Source organism: Balaenoptera musculus, chromosome 17 (assembly GCF_009873245.2).
Source record: "Balaenoptera musculus isolate JJ_BM4_2016_0621 chromosome 17, mBalMus1.pri.v3, whole genome shotgun sequence".
NCBI lineage: Eukaryota > Metazoa > Chordata > Mammalia > Artiodactyla > Balaenopteridae > Balaenoptera > Balaenoptera musculus.
Genome location: NC_045801.1, coordinates 66,106,413 through 66,130,109, shown reverse-complemented (window position 1 = coordinate 66,130,109; position 23,697 = coordinate 66,106,413). Strand labels below are relative to the sequence as shown.

At 42.3% G+C, this 23,697-nt stretch overlaps 1 protein-coding gene across 7 annotated transcripts in view; it reads left to right on the top strand.

Annotated features, from left to right (window-relative positions):
* Window positions 1–23,697, top strand: part of SULF1 (sulfatase 1) — a 138,008-nt gene that overhangs the window by 75,007 nt on the left and 39,304 nt on the right. For 6 of the 7 annotated variants that reach the window (XM_036830522.1, XM_036830518.1, XM_036830521.1 and 3 more), the window contains 3 exons: window positions 1,336–1,575; window positions 11,573–11,724; window positions 14,187–14,356. In XM_036830522.1, coding sequence (XP_036686417.1) covers window positions 1,336–1,575; window positions 11,573–11,724; window positions 14,187–14,356 — 562 coding nt within the window. Of the gene's footprint in view, window positions 1–1,335; window positions 1,576–11,572; window positions 11,725–14,186; window positions 14,357–23,697 lie in introns of those variants that run through there. The other variant, XM_036830525.1, reaches the window with a different exon arrangement.

Below are 23,697 nucleotides of genomic sequence, written 5' to 3'. Positions count from 1 at the left end.
CAAAACTACAATGAGAAATCACCTCACACCGGTCAGAATGGTCGTCATCAAAAAATCTACAAAAAATAAATGCTGGAGAAGGTGTGGAGAAAAGGGGACCCTCTTGCACTCTTGGTGGGAGTGTAAATTGATACAGCCACTATGGAGAAGAGTATGGAGGTTCCTTAAAAAACTAAACATAGAACTACCATACGACCCAGCAATCCCACTACTGGGCATATACCCTGAGAAAACCATAATTCAAAAGGACACATGCACCCCAATGTTCATTGCAGCACTATTTCCAATAGCCAGGACATGGAAGCAACCTAAGTGCCCACTGGCAGACGAATGGATAAAGAAGACATGGTACATATATACAATGGAATATTACTCAGCCATAAAGAGGAACGAAACTGGGTCATTTGTAGAGACGTGGAAGGACCTAGAGTCTGTCATACAGAGTGAAGTTAGCCAGAAAGAGAAAAACAAATATCGTATATTAACGCATATATGTGGAATCTAGAAAAATGGTACAGATGAACCAATTTGTAGCACAGGAACAGAGACACAGGCATAGAAAACAGATGTGTGGACACAGGGGAGGAAGGGGGGTGGGATGAACTGGGAGATTCGGATCCACATATATACACTACCATGTGTAAAATAGATAGCTGTACAGCACAGGGAACTCTACTCAATGATCCGTGGTGACCAATATGGGTGGGATGGGGGTGGGGGGTGGGAGGGAAGTCAAGAGGGAGGGGATACATGTATACATACAGTTGATTCACTTCGTTGTACAGCAGAAACTGACACAGCATTGTAAAGCAACTATACCCCAGTAAAAAAAAAAAAAAAAACACAGGCATTTTGGAAGGACTTTTACTTAATTGGAAAACTTCTCCCCTCTTTTATTTCATACGATGAAAACATTCTATCTCGTCATCTCTACAGTGTCTGTGGCATGGTGCGAGTGTGGTGGGCTAGGAGTTTTGATGCTCTGTTTTGATGCTCTCTGATAATCTTCAAAGGGCTGCTGGCCTTGGAATCTGCTCCGTCTCTAAAATTCTAGCTTTAGTGATCAGATAAACGTGCTTTTCTTTTTTTTCTTTTTCTTTGTGATTAGGGAGGGGAGAAGCTGAAATGTGTTTTTATTCTGCAAAATACTTGAGATGGCAGAATCCCAAATGTTGCATTTTGTTCTAGAAATGAGAGCTCGTCAAATGATAGACTCCTTCAAGCTAAGGAAGAGAAATGAACAAGTCAGGGGGAACAGAGTCCCTGAGTGACGTGACATCGGTGGGTGATCGTGCGGTGCTGTCTGTTAACAATGCTGGCCATTGTGCCTTCCAGGGTCCCTGCAAGTCATGAACAAAACCAGAAAGATTATGGAGCGTGAGGGGGCCACCTTCACCAACGCCTTCGTGACGACGCCCATGTGCTGCCCCTCCCGCTCCTCCATGCTCACGGGCAAGTACGTGCACAACCACAACGTCTACACCAACAACGAGAACTGCTCTTCCCCCTCCTGGCAGGCAGTGCACGAGCCGCGGACGTTTGCCGTCTATCTGAACAGCACCGGCTACAGAACAGGTAAAGGCGGAGCTTTCCAGCCCGTGAAGCTCTGGTAGCGCACCTCTGGGGGATGCACTGCATGGTGAAATATATGAAGTTCCAATCAGTCCCTAAGTGCAAGGAGCCGAGGCTTGTCTCTCTCAACATCCTCCCCGTCCCTTACTTTCCCCTCTGATGGACGTCCCAGAGAGAGGTCCCTTAGAGAAAAGTCAGAGATTCTCAGCAGACACGTTAAGAAAGTGTTGTCCCCATCAGAGCAACCAGCAATTGGAATTTTCCAGGGGAACCTGCAAAAGAAGAGTTTTCATCCCATGAACGTGCTTACCTCAACCTTCCAAATCTCCAGGCATCCCGGCGCAGCTTGAGGCTTGTCTCAATTGTTGGCAAATTCTTGCCGATTGGGTGAGAAATCATCAAGCGCTTTGAAATTGCTTAGCAGCTACCCCAGGATCTGGGGCACAATAGATTATCAAAATTATTTACTGAATTCGTACGTAACTGAAAGAAATAACCCAATGAGGTGTACCTTATTAATTCATCTATTTATTTACTCATAATTAATAGGATTGGGAGTTTCTTTAGCTTAGTTTTGGTGACTTTTAGATCTCAAGTGTTCGCCCCCATCTCCCAGGAAAGGAGGGCATCCCAATTGCTACATCTTCTATCACTGTTTAACCTACATAGGTGAGTGGTTTGGTTAGTTGGTGTTTTGCAAACTGGGGACCTCCTTCCAGAGAGGTCATGAACATCATACCAGTCTAAGAAAGAAGCAAGGCTCCTTCCTGTGAGGTTGTCCCCAAAGCCTTTATTCTCCTAGCATTTATATGCTCTCCTTGGGTTTTCTGAGCATTTCTTTATGAAAAGAAACAAAGATATTGATTGAGGGGCTGTAATGAAAAATAATTTTTTCAGAACCACCTAGACGTATTCATAAGAATTAAGGGTGTCATAATTAAAGCTTGTTGAAAAAGATTTTCAGGTCTGCAGATTCTCTATTCTGAAGAGTTAAGAGGAAAGGATATCAGATAAATGTATTCTCTCAAATGTCTTGTAAAAATGAAATTAATCTTTTCCACTGGACTTAGGAAATATGTGGCCATTTGCTTCTTTGCAGAGCGCCTTGTGGGCACTTAATACTTGTTATTTATGGATGAAAATATTGATTGTGGATATGATAGCACTGTCATCCACAGGCATTCAAGAGCTCCACGCACAGAAGAAACTCCTCCCATGAGCCTCAAGGGTGTTTGCTTACCCTTCAGAAAGGAACTGGGTTACTCAGAGTGCCTTATCCTGAGTGTGTTTTCCCACATAAGTGATTTAAGTTTATAGCACCTTTCACCTGCGAGCTCTAAAGCAATTTGCAAATCTATCAAACATCCCTGTAGGGTTCATAAACAGCAAATGTACTTAGCTCCATTTTATAACTGATGTGGGGATTTCAGATACTGTGTGACCAGCTCAGAAGCAAAATCAGAAATGGTCCCCTGATGCCTGATTCCTGATTTTGACCACCAAATTGTGTTTCGCTTGTGGGAAGCATTGTATGAAATCAGTGCCTTTCAACTCCCAGGCTCCCTTATAATTTAATTCCTAGCAGCAGACACAGAGAGACGGAGAGGGTTGGAACCTAGGGAGTTAGAACTCTCACTGTATCCAGCCCGGTGTGGACGGTGTCCATCCTAGGAAATGGAGATGCTGGTGCCACAGAGAGCCCTGCCCAGAACTCAGAACTGTCGATAAGGACTTGCTAATTCATTTCAGGGCTAAATCAAGAAAGGGCAAAAAGAAGATAATAAGTTCTGGACAGATAGTGAACAGCAGTGTGGCTATAGTTGACAGTATTCTACTGTGTACTTGAAATTTGCTAAAAGGCTAGATCTTGGGTGTTCTCACCACAAAGAAAAAAATGGAAACTAGCAAAGATGTGAAGTGATGGATATGTTGATTGGCTTGGCAGTGGCTAATATTTCACAGTGTCTACGTATAGCGGACCATCAGGCTGTAAACCTTACAATTTTTTTTAAAGATTTTTTAACTTTTTATTTATTTATTTATTTTTGGCCACATCGGGTCTTAGCTGTGGCTCTCAGGCTTCTCTCTAGTTGTGACACGCAGGCTCCAGGGTGCGTGGGCTCTGTAGTTGTGGCCCCCGGGTTCCAGAGCACAAGGGCTCTGTAGTTTGTGGCACGCAGACTCTCTGGTTGAGGCGCGCGAGCTCAGTAGTTGTGGCGCGCGGGCTTAGATGCTCCGCGGCATGTGGGATCTTAGTTCCCCGACCAGGGATCGAACCCACGTCCCCTGCATTGGAAGGCGGATTCTTTGCCACTGGACCACCAGGGAAGTCCCACCTTACAATTTTTTTTTAAGTTTTTTTTTTTTAACATCTTTATTGGAGTATAATTGCTTACAATTTTTGATTGTCAATTATATCTCAGTAAAGCTGGGCAGCAGGGAAGAAAGGGGAAAAAAGGGAAATTGATATTTGATATTTGCTTCCTCTGTACCAGGCACTTTAGCTAAGTTTTCTCACCTAATTTTTCCGGAAACTTTGAAAGGATTTGCCCATATTGCCAGTGAAGAAACCGAAAGTCAGGAGGGTTTATCTGAGGTCACAAGCTAGTCAGTGACAGACTGAATCCAGCACACCTGACTCCAACATCTTTCCTCTTTCTTTCTTTATTTCTTTATCTTATTTCTTTACATATATTTCTATCATGCTTCATTCCGAAGTGCCTGGCAGAGACACATAAAACATAATAAGATACAGAGCAATAAAGACACTGTCGAATGGAAACGAAGGGTAGAACCAGTTAAAATTAAGGCAAAGGTTAATATGCAAACTTCAGGCATGCCACGGAGTTGTAGAGAAAGGCTGCATATTTGGAACTAACTTCCAGATGGCAAAAGCAGAAATGGAAATGCCATCCATTACACAGCTCACTGGGTCACCAAGAAAAAACAAATCTGTTGCTTCTAAGAAGTGGAGTGTACTCTGGAACTTGTTTCAATTATCCTGTGCTGTGTCCACCCTACAAGAGCTGGAATAAAACTCAGAGATAATTTAGTTTTTCAATCCCTTTGTTCTCAGACGAACAAATTTAGACCTACAAGATTAAGGTGACTTGCTGAAGTGACACATCTGATGTTCTAACAGGAAGAGTGGGCAACAGGACTTTGGTCTTCAGGCCTCTTTCCAGTATGCTACCCTAGCCTTATGGGTTAGGTCTAGGATGAAGCCGCAGACCATCAGGCTTTCCCGGGGACAACTGTCAGGCTTTCCCGGGGACAACTGTCAGTCCTTTGGTGTCAGCCCAGTAGGCCTGCTTCAATCAGTTGTCTTCTTCAGGGAGAGGAGATTTGCTCCTGGAAACTAACTCAGATTCTGAAGCCAACCTTCTTCCCAGGGGTCTAGACACTTAGGTAATAATGGAATTTATAGTGAGTCATCCTGTAAAGTAAAAGGAATTCTTTAAGGGAAACAGGACTTTTCCAAACACTTAGGACTCGTCCAAACACTTAGCTATGAATAGAAAACGGATGATATACACTCAGGAAAATAAATTTTGATGTGCCCATTAGTAAATCAGAAAAATGAAAAATTGGAAGACTAAAATGGCAGTGATAATGAGCTACGTAATTTAAATTCATCTTTGATGGGAAAATATTGACATGTCTCAGACGATTAGGAAGTAAAGATGTCTCTGTGACAATAATTATCGATCCAACCAGGGACAGAGACCCATTTGAAAATCCACAAGTAAGCACATCAGGATGACAGACATCTTAGGAAGTTAAGAGAATTGGTGAGTAGGTATTAAACCAGCATATTTATTTATGAACCACTAAACTAGTTGGGGGGTGGGAGGAGCCAATATATAAAGATTTTAATGTTTTCCTAATAATGAATACATTATTTGGAACATTTAGCTGAGAACCTAAGAAAAATAATGACGGAAACTGAACTATGTATTTTACATAAATATCCATCTAGAGAAAAGCACAAAGCAGCAATCAGTTTTATGAAGAACAACTCAGAGAAGACAAATTACTAAGAGGCTTATTTTGGGAGGCATCCAGAATACATGGATTTAAATGAATTGAATTGATCCAATATTGTATTTACCATTGTGTGACATGATTTTTCTTTTTCAGAACCAAGGCATATTTTTGGACTGGCTGTAACTTAAATTTTTCTAACTTTACTCATGGAAAATATGACTCTACAACAGCTTAAATGTTTAAGAAGGGAAAATACAGTAACGTGTCTGTTGCATTTTATGTTCTAAGTATAGTGGGAACGGTACTGGATTATCTATCATAAAAAGGAAAATTCTGCCTGACTATCTGCTCAAAAAATTTTTAGTTTAAATTTCTTGTGAGGGTATAGACATGAATGTAAAACCTGGCATAAATTTTAAGGTAAGAGTAATAATCCATGTTTTTTTTTTAACGTCTTTATTGGAGTATAATTGCTTTACAATGATGTGTTAGTTTCTGCTGTATAACAAAGTGAATCAGCTATACGTATACATATATCCCCATATCCCCTCCCTGTTGCACCTCCCTCCCACCCTCCCTATCCCACCACTCTACGTGGACACAAAGCACAGAGCTGATCTCCCTGGGCTATGCGGCTGCTTCCCACTACCTATCCATTTGACATTTGGTAGTATATAATAATCCATATTTGAGAGGTAGCATCAAGTGTTAGAAAAAACCCCTGAACCGAATGGTGGAGAACTGGAGTCACATCCTTACTCTGCCTTAAACTTGTTTTGAGAACTTGTCCAGCCCAGTTTTCCAACCTATATAATGCAGAGATTCTTTTCCTGTCCAAACTATTATATATTATAATTTTACTATAATCACTGTAATCATATTAATTCCTTTAAAAATGGTAGTGTTCAAATTATAATCATAATACAGGATATGTAAAATCACATGTGAATTAAATTTTAGTCATACTAATTCTTCTTCATATCACTGGGGTAGAAGGGCCAATATTTAATAGAGACCTGCAATAAAAATTTTTGGAGAGAATTCTTTTTGTAACAAAACAACGTAGACAAATTAATCAATTTTCTAGTTTCGTGTCTTTTTACATTACAAAATTTATTTATGTTACTTGTAGCAAGTATATTTATTTATTCTCTAATATGAGATGTTTTAAAATGTAGAGTTCACTAAAAGTAAGACAAAGTAATATTCTTATTTTTATGAATTGTGGTATTATCGATTTTTGATAAGTACACAAACATAAGATATAGCATACCATAGTATGCTATTTATTGAGCCACACTATGCTTAGAACTATACTAGGCATTGGTGTATGAAGAGATATAAAGTAAGATTCCTGTCTTTGCTACACTTACAATCTAGTTGGGGAAGCCAGACTCACGTGTACGAGGTCATCTAAGAGTAGATCATAATTTTAACTTGGTTCAAAATTATGTAAATTTTTAGTTACTGCCAGTGAAGTCCTGCCACCCCAAATCTAATAATACATGGAGTAAAAGCTCAATTAGTGTATCATTTGTTATATTCAATAAGATTTGACTTCCCTACAGCATCAGAAATCTTTTGTCTATGTGGGTACTATTGCTGACCTAAAAGTAGATGCTTTTGCCTCAGATGGCTCAAGGGAATTTTTCTAAGTATTATGTAGCAGGCAGTTCTGGACAGAAGTAGCATGGCCTGAAGTCAACAATCATTATAATCAGGTCTTTCCGACCTTTCTCCCTGTCACCCAACAACCCCCTGCCACCTTCTTAAACAGCTGTGAAGGGAAGTGTTTAATGGCCCAGAGAAAAGAATGATACAGAAGGAGGGGTAGGTGGTGTGTTAGTGACATATTCAGACAGTAGTTAAGTTGGGCTGAATTGCCAGTGCCAAAGGATAGAAAAACTTCAAACCACACCCAATATAACGGCAATACGGGCGAGAAAATGTAGTTCATCTTAGGGAGGGAGAAAGAGGTGTAATACATCTGGAGGAAAATAATTAGAAGCCCAGATAATCAGTTGCAGAGCATTGCCAGGAAGCGTAATGTTGAAAGAGGCCAGGGGTGATTACAAATGAGCCTCGGTCTTAGGAGGCAACAAGAAAGGCCAAGTAACTTGAAGCTGACAACGCTGGGTGCTGCCTCATGACGCACGAGGTCCCCGGTCTCTCTTGGAACCAGTGTGATGGGTGAGGCAACATCTGGAATACTGAATACATTTTTTACACCCCATTAACACAAAGACACCGAAAACCTGGAGGGAGTTCTAAAGCACATAACAAGGACTATTAAGAGACTTCAAGGAATAGTTTATAAGGGGAGGATTAAGAGAAAGGGCAATAGCCATGGCAATGGGTAGAAAACAGTCCTAAATAATCTAAAGGGTAAAACAATGAGGGAAGGGCAGGAATGACTTGTTATGGCTTCCCTGAGAGAAAAAAAAAAACAGAGAACAAAACTAAAAGTAGCAGGAAAAAAAAAAAATCTAAAACCTAATTAAGCAGGAAAATGTCAGCCAGTTGGGAGAGAATTTGTTGCCACAAAGTAAATCAGATTGGGGAAGAAAACTATGTAACCTCTCAAGCAATGTTTTCAGATGCGCAAGTGCAGAACTCTAGAACAGGATTTCCTTGCATTGCAGGAGGGTAAATTATTTAAAATCAGAGCACAGATCATTGAAAGGCTAATGATCATAGCCATGGTAATCATAATACTGGCAGTGGCAGCATTTAATAAGCCCTTGTTATGTGCCAGGTACTGTTTTCAGTGCTTTACATATGTATTAATTCTTTTTAATCCTCACGACGATCGTACCACTATTATTGTTATCATCTTCATGTTTTTCCAGAAGGGGAATTGGAGGTAGACAGAGGTTAAGTAACTTGCCTCCGGCTGTATAGCTAACAAGTAACAGAGCCAGGATTTGAACCCAGGCAAGCTGGCTCCAGGTTTTATATTGCAAACCACTATGATCTTTTACAAAAAGAGAGAAAAGTGAGAAAAACCCCTGGGGATGAGGAGCAGGCCAGGGGAAAGAAATGGGCTTGAGGTTATTAAGTGAAAGGCTTCTGGAAACAGTCCCGTTCTGAAGTCATGCTGGTGGGGTGTGGCTTTGGTCCGCCGCCTGTGACTCTTAAATCACGTTGCCTTTTGTCAGAAAGGAAAATCATCTTGTGGTTCGATGTGAAAAGGTGGTTAGTCTCTGAAGACGAGAAACCCCTCATTAGAAGAATTTCTACTGCTCGGAGCCAGCTCACAGGGAAACCGTGAGTCATAGCTGACGTGAGACCCTCTGACACTTTGTCCCACACCCGTCCACCTGCTCAGGGGCCCTGGCAGAATCCTCAAGCAGTGGGTGTTTGGCTAATTGACCACCTGATTGATTTACTCATTTGCAGATTCAACATATAAACATTCATTCAACAAATAAATAAACACTGCTGTGTTTCTCAGACTTGAGTCAGCTCTTCAAAGAAAGTAAATCCAATGGGAAGTGTCAACTTTTCTAACTCTGAAGCTCTCCTCTATGAAAATATTTAGACCAAATCAGCTTTTAAAAAAAAAATCATAGCACAATTGAAAACACAACATTTAACAAGTCCAGAACAGGTACCATCCCCAGAAGACATGGGGCTCCATGAAGCCCAGTTCAAGAAACCAAAATTCATGCCGCCCCTAGACTACATGCAAGGATGAGGGGAGGGTGGTCCACAGATGAGGTCAAGGCAGTGTTTGCCCTCAAAACCCTTACAGTTTAAGGGAGATTAGGCTTCTACGTGAACATAACTATACCACAAGGAAGAAAGGGAAGACAGCTTCAGAGCCACAGAAATAAAGTGCTGTGGGATCGGGGCAAAGACTGGAATTGAAATGGCTTATGCTCTGGGCTGATTCATACAGAGGGTGGCAGAGAGAGTAGCACAGGCAAAGGTGGAGAGGTGGAAACCAGAACAAGTAGAGGCAACACGTTGACTGGAGAGAGGGACGATTCACAGAGACGTGCAAGATGGGGTTGGAAAGAGAGGGATTTTTTCCAGAGACAAGGAAGGGCTTGGATGGCAAGGTGTCAAACTCAATGTGATTCTGCAGGCGAGGGGGGGCCATCCAAGATCATAAGAAGGTGATGTGACCCGAGCTGGTCTTCAGGAAGCTGGCGGTGAGAATGGAAAGACCCTGGAGCCTGCATAGGAAAGCCAGTCAGGAGACAGTGGGCCCCCATGAGGGGTGTCAAGTAATCAGGAAAGAAGGACAGATCCCAGAGCTCCGACCCCACTAGAACCTTCAGGCGGTAGCCGCTGCACAGCAAGGGGAGCCAAGGGGCAGGTGAGGCGCCGGATGGCCACGCCTGGTGAGTGATGGTGCCGCTCCGAGAATTAAAGGATAGCTAGAGAAGTACCTGTGGAAGGGAAAATTATTCATGCTGTTCTGGGCAGTTGCATTAAGGAGCAAGGAAAACATTCAGATGGAGATATTCTACAGGTAGTTATAGATCAAAGATGAAAGCAAGCTAAACAGAGATCCCATCACGACCCAGAAATGAAATACATTGGATAAGTTTGAGGTTCAGAAATGTGTGCTTTAAGAGCAATACCAATGAAGTGCCTGGATTCTAGGATCTGTATTCATCGTTCCAAGCCAGTCATCCAAGAACTGTCTTTCTTCCTGTATGTAAGTGCAGGCGTCGGGAAAACCTGCTTAATGAAGCCAGAGAGTGGCTTTGACATGGAAGGCATCTGGCTGCCCTTGGACATGGTCTCTCCCTAAAACAGAAGATTGAAACCTTCTAAAATTTAGAAAAGTTAAAACTTGCATGAGTGTGTTTGTATAGATACAAATGTGTATAAATATATATTCACAATCACATACATACACACATACGTGCACCTATATATACATATATAAGGCAGAATTTTCCTAGTCCTTCCTACTTGCAGGGAAGGCTATGTATGTGGTTAATGGGGTGAGCAAACCCATTAACCACATACATAGGTCTAGGTTTACCCCCAGGAGCGCCTGTTCTCTGAGTGTAATTACATTGATTACAAAGACCACCCTCTTTCTCTCTCAGAAGTGTGCCAACAATACGTTTATGGCTACCCTTCTGAGAGTTATAAGGTCTTAGAATTCAAGAACTAACCCATTTTGGTCCCCAAATCTCAAGCTCCCTTGCTTTCTCCTTCACCCGCCTCCTATTGTCATCTTTGGCAGAGGACAAATTTGCAGTTTCCCTCTTTAAAAGGATCAGTAAGCCCTGTTGCACAGTGTGGCCTTTCTTGGGTGTGACCATGCCAAAGTTACAAATGTGAAGTCCTTCCAGTGGCCTTTTCAACGAGCAGCGGAGTTTTTGTGGCACATATACCTCTATTTTACTATAATTCTATGAAAATTAGTCGTCGAGGTTGTAACTCCATGTTGCTAGAATTTTTGATTATCAGTAATAAACACATTTGCAAAATACACATAATGCAAACACCGATGACATAAAATACATGTGACATAAAAACCCTCACCACGTCCCACGTAAACGGAGTTTACTACGGTTCCTTGGCTGGGAAAATGTGTACTGTCCTGACAGGCAAAAACAAAGACAAGTTTTTCAATAGTGGTTTTGTAATTTGCAACTCTCAAACAGTTAGAAAACTAATTTTATCACAAAGACAACTTTCAGTATTCCAAATTTCATACTGGCTACTTCTCTGATTCTTACATCAACTTAACAAAAAGGTACATTCTGCTTTTATCACTTGCACTCAGAGTATCATGATCATGATGGCGATTTTACTGAACTATAATCCATGTACTTGGGCACTACTTTTATTTATTCAGAAGGAAAATGTATATGTGTCACCTTGCTAAAGGATGAAAGTATTACATGAGTGTTATTCTGGCATCCACTGTTACCAGGTTAACTTTTGTTTCACTGCCTTTTTTTCAAGTCATAATTTCATGTTGATGCATTTAGTTATGCTTAATCATTTCATATGAGAAAATAATCCTTTTTTCCCATTGCAGCCTTTTTTGGAAAATACCTCAATGAATATAATGGCAGCTACATCCCTCCTGGGTGGCGAGAATGGCTTGGATTAATCAAGAATTCTCGTTTCTATAATTACACTGTTTGTCGCAATGGCATCAAAGAAAAGCATGGATTTGATTATGCGAAGGTAATTTTCAGGCACTTTTACACTGCATCAATTTACTTTGTGCATAATGGGGGAAAGCCATTTTCAGTGTGTTAGCCCATACACTAGATTGGCTTTCTACATTCTCACAGTATTAGAATGAGAAATTTTAAGGTAATTTTAAACTCCAGGCAAGAAAAAGGCTCTCAAGGAGCACTGACTTTGAATAGTGATTTTTTTTCCATTAGGATGAAAGGCAATCAGCCTTTGATGAAAGTATTATCAGAAAAATCATAGATGCCTCCACTCTGTCTTGGGATAATTTTTGAGTTTTTCCTCCTCTAGGGGACTTATCCACATAATCATATGTTCATCTCATACTGTTTTGCTTTTCACTGGGGTGAAAGTATATTCTGTCTATGGCTTCCAATTTAGATGTAAGAATAACAGCAGACAAGTGAAATAATCAAAAGTTGAGAAACCACATTCTTTGCTTTTACTCCCGTCTGATCACACTTTGATATTGACAAGGACACCTGCCCCATGGCAGCTGGAGTCCGCAAAAGTCTGTAAGGCTGTCAGTCCTACAATTTCCAAATCAGTTCATAGAAACTGAAATGGACATGCCCCACAATTCAGTCCTAGGATTTCTAGGATTTCCAAATCAGGTCATAGAAAATGAAATGAACATGTCCCACAGTTCTCTAACAAATGGATTCCAGATTAGACTTTGTAAAAGTCACACAGGTTTTGTGATTGCCAACTTAAAATAAAACTATTTCCAGATCGCTTAAAATAAAACTATTTCCAGATCGCAAGAGTGGAGGGGAAAATATCTTTGAATTTAGCCTGCTAATTAGCCTAAAATGCCTTCTTCCCTCCTAGCCATATCCATCTCTTCCTCCTTTATCTAAAAGAAGCCGAGGATCTGCTCTATCTAGCACAGGTCACTAGGAAACAGCTATTGGTAGAAGTCAGAAAGAGGAGACTTGATCTAACTTTGGCACATTGCTGTCTTTCCACTTGGCCTGATTTGAGCACAGGGGACTTGGGGTGAGGGTGTATGTCTCACTCTTTCATACCCTTCAGAAAACAATGCATGCAAATGAATGCGTATTAGCAATTCACAAACATTGCTAATAGGTTTCCAAACTCATCAAAGTTGAGAGCTGGCAGGGAGGGACCTTGGAGGCAGATTTGAGCACTGTCCTACCAAGTGCACTAATTGTCACTGCTCATTTTTTATCTGTGGGGATGCTTGTCTTGCTTCTGTTCAAGCTATTAACCTTTCTTTCCCTGTTGTCCTAAGGAGAGGAAAGTGATCAAGATTCCTTCCAAAGACTAAATCAGCGTAACTTGCCCGTTATCACAGCTGATTAAGTGTCAAAGATAACTGTGTCAAAAAGAATATGTATCTTTTTTTAGGGAGGAAAGGAATGAAGCACACACTCCCATGGCCAAAGGTGTTAGCCTGTGGACTTGTCTTAACAATGACATGTGACACAGATTTGGTCCCTTGGGCACTGCTTTTGCAGCTGTTCTGGTCCTTGAATCTACATGTGATTAGTCATGCCTAGAAGCCTCTGACGGTGCACATTGCCTAGACACTTTCTGAATAAACTTTATACTGGAGTTCCAGGCCAGTGATACACACTTAGAGGAAGCAGGTGTTTTAAGTTTTCATTTTTTTCTTTTTTATTCCATTTCTTCCCCCTCTTCCCCTTATTGCTCTGTATCAGCCCCTTGGACTGCCGGTTTAAGTCGTTTTATTAACAAGTCAGGCTCCAATCCCAATAGCTGGGTAATTTTAGTTGTGCAATTAACAGAGTATAATCTGCAGGAAATCAACTGCTCCCCCCATATTGAGTGTTTCAAATAAATTAATTGATAAAATGTTGCCACTTTTCCCTGTGCACCCAGATTTTGGCCAGGACTTTCATTAGCATTTATTATGTAATTCTCACAGGTGAATTTTTAATTTAAGGAAAAGATCTTTTCTTTTGTTTGTGCATTTATGCATGTGTGTGTATGCCTGTGTGTGTCTGTGTGTGTGTGTTCTGCAACTGTGAATTTGTAGTGGGCGTGGGTGTTTCCTGCCCTTGAAGTAATTAAATTTTTTTTGTCAACGAATTACATCAGTGAAACCTGAGAATGAAATATGTATCCGGTGTTTCATGTGCTGGAGCATTTGTCTTGCCAGATCTGATCATTATCTTGGGCAAACGGGACTTGACCCTTTTTATTTTGCTAATTGCTAAATTGCACATTATTTTTTAAAAAAAGGTTTGTGCATGTTACCACTTTAGCAAACCTAGAAGGTAACTGGCAGCTGATTTCCTCTGTCTCCGGAAGATGTTGTGCTCCTTTGGGAAGTAGTTTCCCTTGCTGCTTAAGATCTTACCTCCTCATTCAGTGAGTTGCTTCTGAGGGAAAGCAGTATTCAAATGTGATCTGATGAATGTCACCTTTTGTAATTTTCGTTTTGTGTCAAATGTATGTTTCAGGACTACTTCACAGACTTAATCACTAACGAGAGCATTAATTACTTCAAAATGTCTAAGAGAATGTATCCCCATAGGCCCGTTATGATGGTGATCAGCCACGCGGCACCCCACGGCCCCGAGGACTCAGCCCCACAGTTTTCCAAACTGTACCCCAATGCTTCCCAACACATGTGAGTAATAACCTCAGCTCCGGGACCTGCTGAACGCGGGCCCCTCCTTTGCTCCCCATCTCGCTCCTCCCCTGCACCCCGTTTCCTTCCACGCGGCATCTCCACGAGACAGGAACACCGGCTTCTGCCCCGAGACCGCGGAACAGGCAGACCCTGAACTCAAGGGCTTGTGGAGGTGGTTTGATTAGGAATCACCTCAACATTTGTAAGCGGCTAAGTGAAAAGAAAGAGAAGCATACGGGGTGAATGGGGGGGGGCGATTTTGATCAAGGGTTTCCTTCAGTTGTCTTAAATAATATTCACAAACGTGATCTAATAATAATAATGATCAAGCAGTGTGTTTCTCATAGCAGCTGGGTGGCAACCCCTGGTCTGGTTATAAAAACCTGGGTGGATTTCCTGGGCAAGGACTGTTGCAGCTTTGCCGCAGATGTGCAATTAGCATTGCTGCAGAGGCAGCTGGAGTGGGCTTGCCCGAGAGGCCTTCTCAGGTCACGGCTTTCAAATAACCTGATGTTTCTTTTTAAGAGGAGGGGGTGGGGAGACACAGAGTAGAGGGCTGATGGCATACAGGGACAGGACAGAGAGCAGAGAGCTGTAATATGCGGATCATTCTCACTAGCCAAAGTCGATGCTTAGGCAGCAAAGGACGGACGTGATGTTGATTTTCACTCTGTCCTCACACTTTCTTCTTATCCATTGCAATAATGCACAGTGTTCTACGCAGAGCAGTTGGCTCTGTGTCTGCTGAAAGTTTGACCACCAGAGAGGTAGGGAACAGGGTACTGATGTGTTTCCTTCATCACTAAACCTCCGGAATACATTCTTCATCTGTTTGTGCTTAAATATCATCCCTTTTCATCCACACTGATTTTCTAGCTATGATCCCAGACAGAAAAAAAAAAAAAAAAAGATTAAATATACTTCCTTACGAAAAGAGGTAAGTAACTACGGAAGGCATTCTAGTTGCTGGTCAAGACATATCCCTGGAAAACTTTTTATTTTTATTCTTATTTTTTATCTTATTATAACTAATAAACTGCTGGGTCCTGATCAGTGGTACTTAGATCCTCTCTATCGTATCAAGTGACTTAGAAAGAAAGAAAGACAAGAACTGACAATACGTATGAAGCCAGGGTGGGTGCCCTACTGAGCATGCCCAGGAACTTGGAGGGTGAAAGTGTTTTGATGCATAAAATATTGTCGACAAAGAAGGTTGCCCCAGCATCTGGGGAATACGGTCTGGATGAGCCATTGTGCTCTGGAATCAACCCTGTGGATGGATATACAAGCCTCTGAAAACCTACCCTACGTATAACTATGCAACTAAATTCATGAATGAAGCCCATGAGTGGTGAGTTGCTCTCCATTACCAATCACTTGCAAATTTAGTAACCAGCTGGTTCAGTGAGAGAAAAAAGGTTTTTGCAGGCTTCTTCCATGCCCTGGGACCCACCTTTCTCTTTTCTTTTGAGTCAGAAATCTCTCCCTTTGTTGCGTTAGCAGAATCTCAGCCTAAGGTGATTTTCCACAACTGTAAACTTCACTGATGTTTTCCCGAGTTTGAGGACAAGAGGTTGACAAAATGTGTTTTATGGCTCCTTAGAAGTCAGCCTGCCTTTGAAGCTTCAGGGCAAGGTCCTGAGCCTACAGGAAAATCAGCCACAGGTCAAGAGGTTCTGACAGCTCAGCGGCATGCACAGACAGCAGTGCAGGACCAGAGGAATCTGCAGAGTTCTCGGGGCCTCAACAATGGCTTTTTAAAAAAAAAAAAAAAAAAAAAGCATCTCTGATTCCAGCAATTTAAAATTCTGTTAGTTCCACAAATATTTATGGAGCACCACCTGTGACATTGTACAACATAGCAGGGATATAGGCACGAGGAAGACACAATTGCTAACCCTGGAGACCCAATGAACTAGGACAGAGGTTGGCACAGAGGGGCCAAAGCCAGCTTGCCACCAGTTTTTATAAATAAAGTTTTATTGAAACACAGCCATGCTCATACAGTTAGGTATTGTCTATGGCTGCTTTTTCAATACAACAGTGGAGTTGCGTAGTTGCCACAGATACCGTATGGCCTGCAGTGCGTAAACTATTTACTGTATGATTCTTTACAGATAAGTTTGTCCTGGTCCCCTGCTCTAGGGGGTAGTGTCCAAATAGGCTTATCAGCAGCAGGCCCAGAAGTAAGTACTAGAGCAGGGATCCCAGGGGCTGTGGAAGTTTGGAGGAGGAAGCATGCACATCTTTTAGAGGAACCAGGAAAACTTCAGGACCCAGGAGGCATTCAAAGTGGGCCGCAAAGGATGGGCAAAATTTCTACAGCTGATACGCAGAGATTGGGTAGATGATTTCAGGAAGAGAATATGGTGTGGAAAAGTGGTCGCCATGTAAATGAGGCCATCTAAGATGTGACCTAGGAAAGCAATAAGGGATAAAGCTAGAAAGAGAAATTCACAGAATATTGAGAATTTGTGTAATTTGTATGTAACCATAAGCAGAGAGTCACTGGAGGCCGTTTAGTAAAGGTAGAATGACATCATATGTGACTTGATCATTTTCCCATGCAAAGTTTCCATTATTCCTTTTTAATTCAAATAAACCACCTGTGTGCCTTAGTAGTGATTCTATAAAGGGAAATCTGCACATGGCAGAGTGAAAAGTTCTCAGGCCTTGGAGCCAAACAAGCGTGGGTTCCTATCTCAGTTGTCCTCACCGAGCCTGTGGGCCGTTTCTTTAAGCTCTCAGAACCTGCATTGTCTCATCTGTAAAATGGGAGTAATAACTAGCACCTTGACGTGGTGTCATGAATGACAATTAAAAGAGGCCCCACCTTAGGCCTGAGACACAGAAGCCACTTCATAGATGCTAATTCTCATTGATCCTTTCTGTTAAGACAAACCATAAAAAACTGTTCTTTCTGGATTGGATCTTTCTTGACCTACAAAAAGTGCTGCTTCGTTTGGTTCAACTTAACGTTCAGGGAAAGCAGCTAGAGAAAGGACGAGCTGATACTTGTCTGTCGTGACTTGACAAGTCTGTTGACTAGCTAAGACCCGCATTGATGAGGCTCTCACACCTGGCTATTCTAAAAACACAGACAGGAGAAGCACCAGCCTGGGCTGTGTTATCTTTACCAGGTGCAAAATGTGCTATAGGCAAGTGCCAGTTTGGAGAACACACTTAGCCATAGAAAATGAAAATTCACACAGTGGGTTGAGTGATTCAGCTTCTGTTTGCTGCTGAGCTTGGGGCTTTGTGCACCTAGAATGGGGAGATCCGCTGTGTCTCCTGCAGACCTTCGAAGCCTTGAATTCAGGGCATCTTTGTTGTAAAAGTCTCCCCGGCTGCCGCTGGAGGAAAGGGCTGGAGAGAGTCCGTGTGTGTCTCTTGTCACTGTGAGTGACTGCCCAGGTTCACAGTTCAGTCCACACACAAGAGGAGTGAGACAAAGTGAAGACAAGCTTTCCATTGTGCGCTCGGAGCTCCTGAATGTCTGGTTTCCTTAGCGAGAACAGGAGCAAGGCATTCAAGCAAAGGGATGCAAGAAGTTAAGTGCTTTGCAGAGATACTCGGCAGGCCCTAGGAAAAGAGAACGAGAAGCTGTAGGCTCTCCCCTGTCGGCGGCGGGGGGATGCAAGCCATGTGAACGCTTTCCTTGAGGTCACCTTCCTTGGTGGTCAAGCATTATCCAGATGCCTTTCATCCGCCTTGGGTTAGAGCTATCTGACCCCCTCAGCCTGCAGCGAATGTATCGGGTTTCCATGGTGTTCGCCGTTCCAACAAAGGAAGGAAGCCAGTCCAATGTTGAGGCTAGAGGTTATGCCAGCCAGCTAAGAATGAGGACAGATTACAGACGGACGGAAGACACTGTTTGATCAGACAGTGGCTCAGCCGCTCCTGGCCTCTGAGAGTTCTGAGGGAGCCTCCGTCCTGATAATACCTATAATCACCGTTACCATAGAACCCTTCACTATGGCTGCGACCCTCCTGCACTTCCCAGTAAATTCCCTCCCCCGTATCCTCACAGTAATGCTATAGCCTCATCCTCACTTGGCATCGCTTTTCTCTCCTGGCCTCAGTGATGTGATAATATGCACCTGTGGACAAAAGCCTTTATGAGAAAGGAGATTCCATTTACCTTCCCGATGATTCTATTTGGAGCTCAGACTCCCTGAATACTTTCCTACCAACTATGCATCTATGAACTTAAAAATTTTTTTTGTTCCAATTCAACAGTTCTTTCTTTCCATCCCTGGAAATGTATATGACTGTACACACACATACACACACACACACACACACGCACACACACACAGAGGTTCATGTGAAATCTACAATTTCAGTAGAACAATCCACATCCACTGAGTTGCAGGAATTGTTTTGACAGTGGAGTTTGGGATGGACATGGCATGTCAAAGGGAAAACTACATCTGTGTAAGCCTCAGAACAGTTTTCGAAACACCTTTGTTATCTAAAGTTGGAAAGAAATGTCTTGCCTTAAAAAGAATTTGCACGTTCTCCCTTCATTTCTTCCACAGATACATAAAAGGATGTGCTTTCGAAGATGAGAGAGTTTTAAATCCTCCATAAACATTTGTGATTGGGGCAGAATTCATTGCTCCCTTTCCTGTATTCCCACTCTCTTCTTCTCTCTCTGTTTACTACATATCCCATTGCACTGGCTGTTTACCCAGATCCCTGAAGTGCAATCGCACAAGTCCAGGGGGCCGTATTCACACTCAGTATCACGTGAATGGTGCCCTGCTGCTAGGCAAGGTCGTTCTTTCCCAAAGGCAGGACCCAGCGGTCCATCTCTACCTCTCGTTGTCTGGTGAGCACAGCTCCTGTTGCTCTAGTTGTACAATACATTTTTGTTTAGCAAATGAGTAAACATGTTAACCCCACCAACTAGCTGACATTAAGACACTATTTTAACTAGTATGAAAATAGTTGCACCATCAGTTTTATAAATTAAATGGGTACCTAGAGATAGTATAATTCCATAAATTTTTACATTAAAAAAATGAATACCCAAAGTTTATTTTTTTTTAAAAAAGACCCAAATAGCTTTGCCCAGGTCACATAAGTAGATAGGGACAAAACTGGAGCCCAAACTCGACTCTCTTGGACCCTAGATCTTTCCACTACACCGGGCTTGTTCAGTACCCATCACAGTCACAATTAATAGGAGAAGAGTTCCCTATGTATGTCTTTGCACAATTAGAATTGGAGTTTGCAGTATCATTGGAAGACTCTTTAAATTAGTTTTATGATATGCCTTTTTATTTTAAAGTTTTATGATATATCTATAATCAAGATCATTTGGTATTATCCTGCATGTGTTCAAATATTACCCACCTAAAGACATTTGAACTCAAATGGGGAAGATCTCCAAGAAGTCAATTAAATTAAATAAGTTTAATTTTAGTGAAAGCTGAGATGGTGTGGCCTGGGAGATTAAGTCTAGAATTTCCAATTTAATGCTTTGAGTGTGTGCGTCTTAAAATCTGTACAACTAACTTATTCTGGGAATCGAGACCTATTTCTCAGTGAGTAATGATCCTGCTGCCAATAAGGGTATTAAGAGTTAGGATTTTTGTTGTCGTATGAGACTAAATAGCAAATGAAGAAAACACATGTTCAAATACAAAACGCTCGAAATATATTTTCTCTGGGGTGACAGCAAAGACCATCAGTGGTACAAATGAACTGCTAAGTTCTTTGCATTTCCCCGCGAATGGGTTTAATGTATGACACATGCATTTCTTGAAACTATTTCTGTGCTAGTAAGAATTATTCTCCCTAAACAACCACCCATCAAATAGAAAGGGGACATGATTGATTTTCAGAATTCTTATCCCTGTTATGTCAATAAGCAATACTAGCAAGAAAACCAAAGCCCGGGGAGAATTGGCATTGATGGCAAAGGTTGAACGTACAAGGCCAGTAGTCTGAGCGATCTGCGAGCTCGTACACTGAGCAATAACTCCAGACAAACAATGACTAGAGAAAAGCAATGTGCAGGGAAGCCTTGCTGGGCAAAGCTCACGTTTTTAAGTATTGGAATAATCTGTTGAGGGTTACAGGTGCCTTCCTGAAAGTTAGGAGGTCTGGAGAGCACAGTTCTGGGCCAAACACGTATCTGAACAAACAACAGACCAGACACATGTTACTGTAACTCAGACAGATTTTCGTTTTTTGAGGTTTTTTTAAAAGAAAGCAACAGAAACTCAAAAATGACAAGTTGGTCCTTTGTCCTCTCCATTTTCAAGCAAACAGCCAGTGTTATCTACCTTTTTGAGGGTGCCTCCAGTGCGCCCTGGAGGGTCAGACTTGATTCTGTATTTGCAACAAACAGACACACAGCAGCTGGTGGGAGGCGTCTGAATGAGAAACAGAAGCAGCTAATATTTTATTTTATTTATTTTTTATTTATTTATTTTTGGCTGCGTTGGGTCTTCGTTGTGGTGCGCGGGTTTCTCATCGTGGTGCCTTCTCTTGTTGTGGAGCACGGGCTCTAGGCGCGTGGGCTTCAGTAGTTGTAGCATGCGGGCTCAGTAGTTGTGGCTCGCGGGCTCTAGAACACAGGCTCAGTAGCTGTGGTGCACGGACTTTGTTGCTCCATGGCATGTGGGATCTTCCCGGACCAGGGCTCGAACCCGTGTCCCCTGCATTGGCAGGCGGATTCTTAACCACTGCGCCACCAGGGAAGCCCGCAGCTAATATTTTAAATCAGGATGAAGGCTAATGATTTCAGGACTGACTTTTTATAGAAAGAAATGTATGGATCAGTGCTTTTAATGATGGGCATTTTGAGGTGCTTGCTGGGGACGGCAGTTCAGTGTGACGTCATGGAGGGAGCAGGGGTCCCAGCATGTTCTTTCAGGGCCACCTCCGTACGCTTTACTATCTCATTTGTAAAGTGGGAGTAAGATGCCCTGCCTTCTCCGGGCTGCCACAGCAAGCAGGTGAGCTGTGATGTGCTAAGCTCTCTCCCAGCTACCTGTAAGTGTGGGTGTGATGTGGTCACAGCATTTGTCCTCTGGAGTCGCTGACACCCCTTTGAAGCCTCACAAGAACTCTTTGAAATCCTTGCTCCCATTATAGAGATGAGGAAACAGAGGCCTAGAGCAAAAAGTTGCTCCAGACCACACACTAGTAAGTAACAGGACTGGGATGAGAATTCAGGTCTGATTCCAAAACATTCTGGAACAATTGGATATGTGGTTTTCCACTGTTCCCTAAAACAGTTAACTTGCTTCTCTGTGGCTCGTGTGCCAGCCAACAGCTCCAGGCTCTGTCTGAATAATTGTAAGTCAATTCTTAGGGCGGCAAGCCTTCATTATCCCTGGGGAACAGAAGGCTGCATCTTCCAGGAATTTGGCAAAGCCCAGCAGGAGGCAACCACACATCTTTGGCAAAAGATCACTTTTCAACAACGCTGTCAGTTCCAGCGACCCCCAACCTTCCACCTGCAGGTCCCTGAGCAGCTGCTGTTCTGTGGGAAGCAGTGGCAGCCGGTCTTCCTTTAAAAGGCAAATGCTTATCCCCCCTCCCCCCCTGCTGAGATCCCACCTGGAATCTCATCCCCAGAGCAGGGGGGGTCATCTCCCACATCCAGAAATTAAGAAAAACAGGGGATGGGGGAAGGACAGGTTTGACAGCGGACCTGAACTCTCCCTTTTAATATAAGCCAGATTGAACATATGTCATTCTGTAAATCCGGGAGTCCAATTTGAGGCTTGTAATTTGCTGCAACCTTCCCTGTTCCTCAAAGCGAGGTGGATGGAACCCTGCCAAGCACTTGAAGGTAAACGGTGGAGGACCTGATTTGCCCACTGTGAGCCTGCCTTTCGGTTCCCTATTGTAATTTTTATTTGTGTTGAGTTTTTGTGGTTTAAAAAAAGTCGACTAGATTTATTTTAAAATTAAGGTAAAGCAACATCAAAGGCAGTAAGAGGAGCTGGTTAGGTATTATGAAGAAACCCCATGTAATCTTTTATAGCCGTATTGTTTTTCAGGGCACGTATCAGTAAGTGGTGAGGGACCTTTCGTGACCCACTTGCTCTGTTTCTCTGACCTCAAACTACCCCCATGGGTGAAAATCTCTTTCCGCCAGGATTTAGAAGCCCTCTCTCTCCACCTCCTCTTCTGTCTCTTAATCTAATCCTGTTTGTAAGGCGACACGCTGCGTGAAGAATAAGAAACATGGGCTTAAGTCCCTTCCTACTGCCCAGGCCCCTGAGATACAAGAGTCAGATTTGGCCCATGGTGCAATTTTAGATATGAAGAATGCTTTCAGGCCAAAAATGGGACCATTTGGTTCATGAGGTGTCTACTTGGTAAGGAGACGAAAGTTAATGTTGAAAGTTTCTCTTGAAAAGAATGGCAAAGGACCCAAGGCAATGATATCTGAAAGTTTGTTTTTTAATGCCATGAGATTTTTTTCAACCCATATCGTTATATAGAATACATTTTTTATTGGCTCATGTAGGAAACTCAGGTACGTCTTCTGTTCCAGGCACTTTAAAGTGATAGATAGATAGATAGATAGGTCGATATAGATAGATAGATAGATAGATGATATAGAGAGATAAATATAGATAGAGGGGATAGAGATAGATGACAGATAGATATAGATAGATAATAGATAGATAGATAGATAGATAGACAGACAGACAGATTTGTTGTTCCTCAAAACAACTTTTTATTAGAGATGCTCTTATCCCCATTTACAGGTGAGCAAATCGAGCTGCAAGGGCTTTTCCCACCCTACAAATCTGTCTCTTTAAAGGGGAGTTAACTTACACTTCTGAGTGTAACTTGTACACTTTTAGGGACAGTGTTATATTGGCATTTGAGCTGTGGCATTTCTGCTGGTTAACCCACATCCTTACAGATCATCAGGGTAACTTTTTGCACCAGGAAGACCAATGGTACCAAAACAGCATTTTCAAATATTAAAAGAGAGGTGCTGCAAATCCACTGGCAAAAGAAAATGTATAGTCACAGGTGGCATTTATAGAGCCCTGTGTTCATGGAAACACCCCTGTGTACAATCATGCATCTCAGAAACTCCAAGTTCCCCCATGCGAAATTCCCTCCATGATGGAACCACTGGAACACTGTCGAGGCTCCTGGACTCACCAGGCTCACAGCGACTGATTGTTTCTCTAGTTTTATAATAAATGATGCCACAGGGTCACCTTCAGTCATCATTTTCCACCATCTTTCACTGATAGGATCCTCCCCAGAACAGAGACTGGTAATCAAATTTCTCGATCAACATAGACTGTTGCTTATTCTGTAAGACTGGCTATTTGCACAGTTGTGGT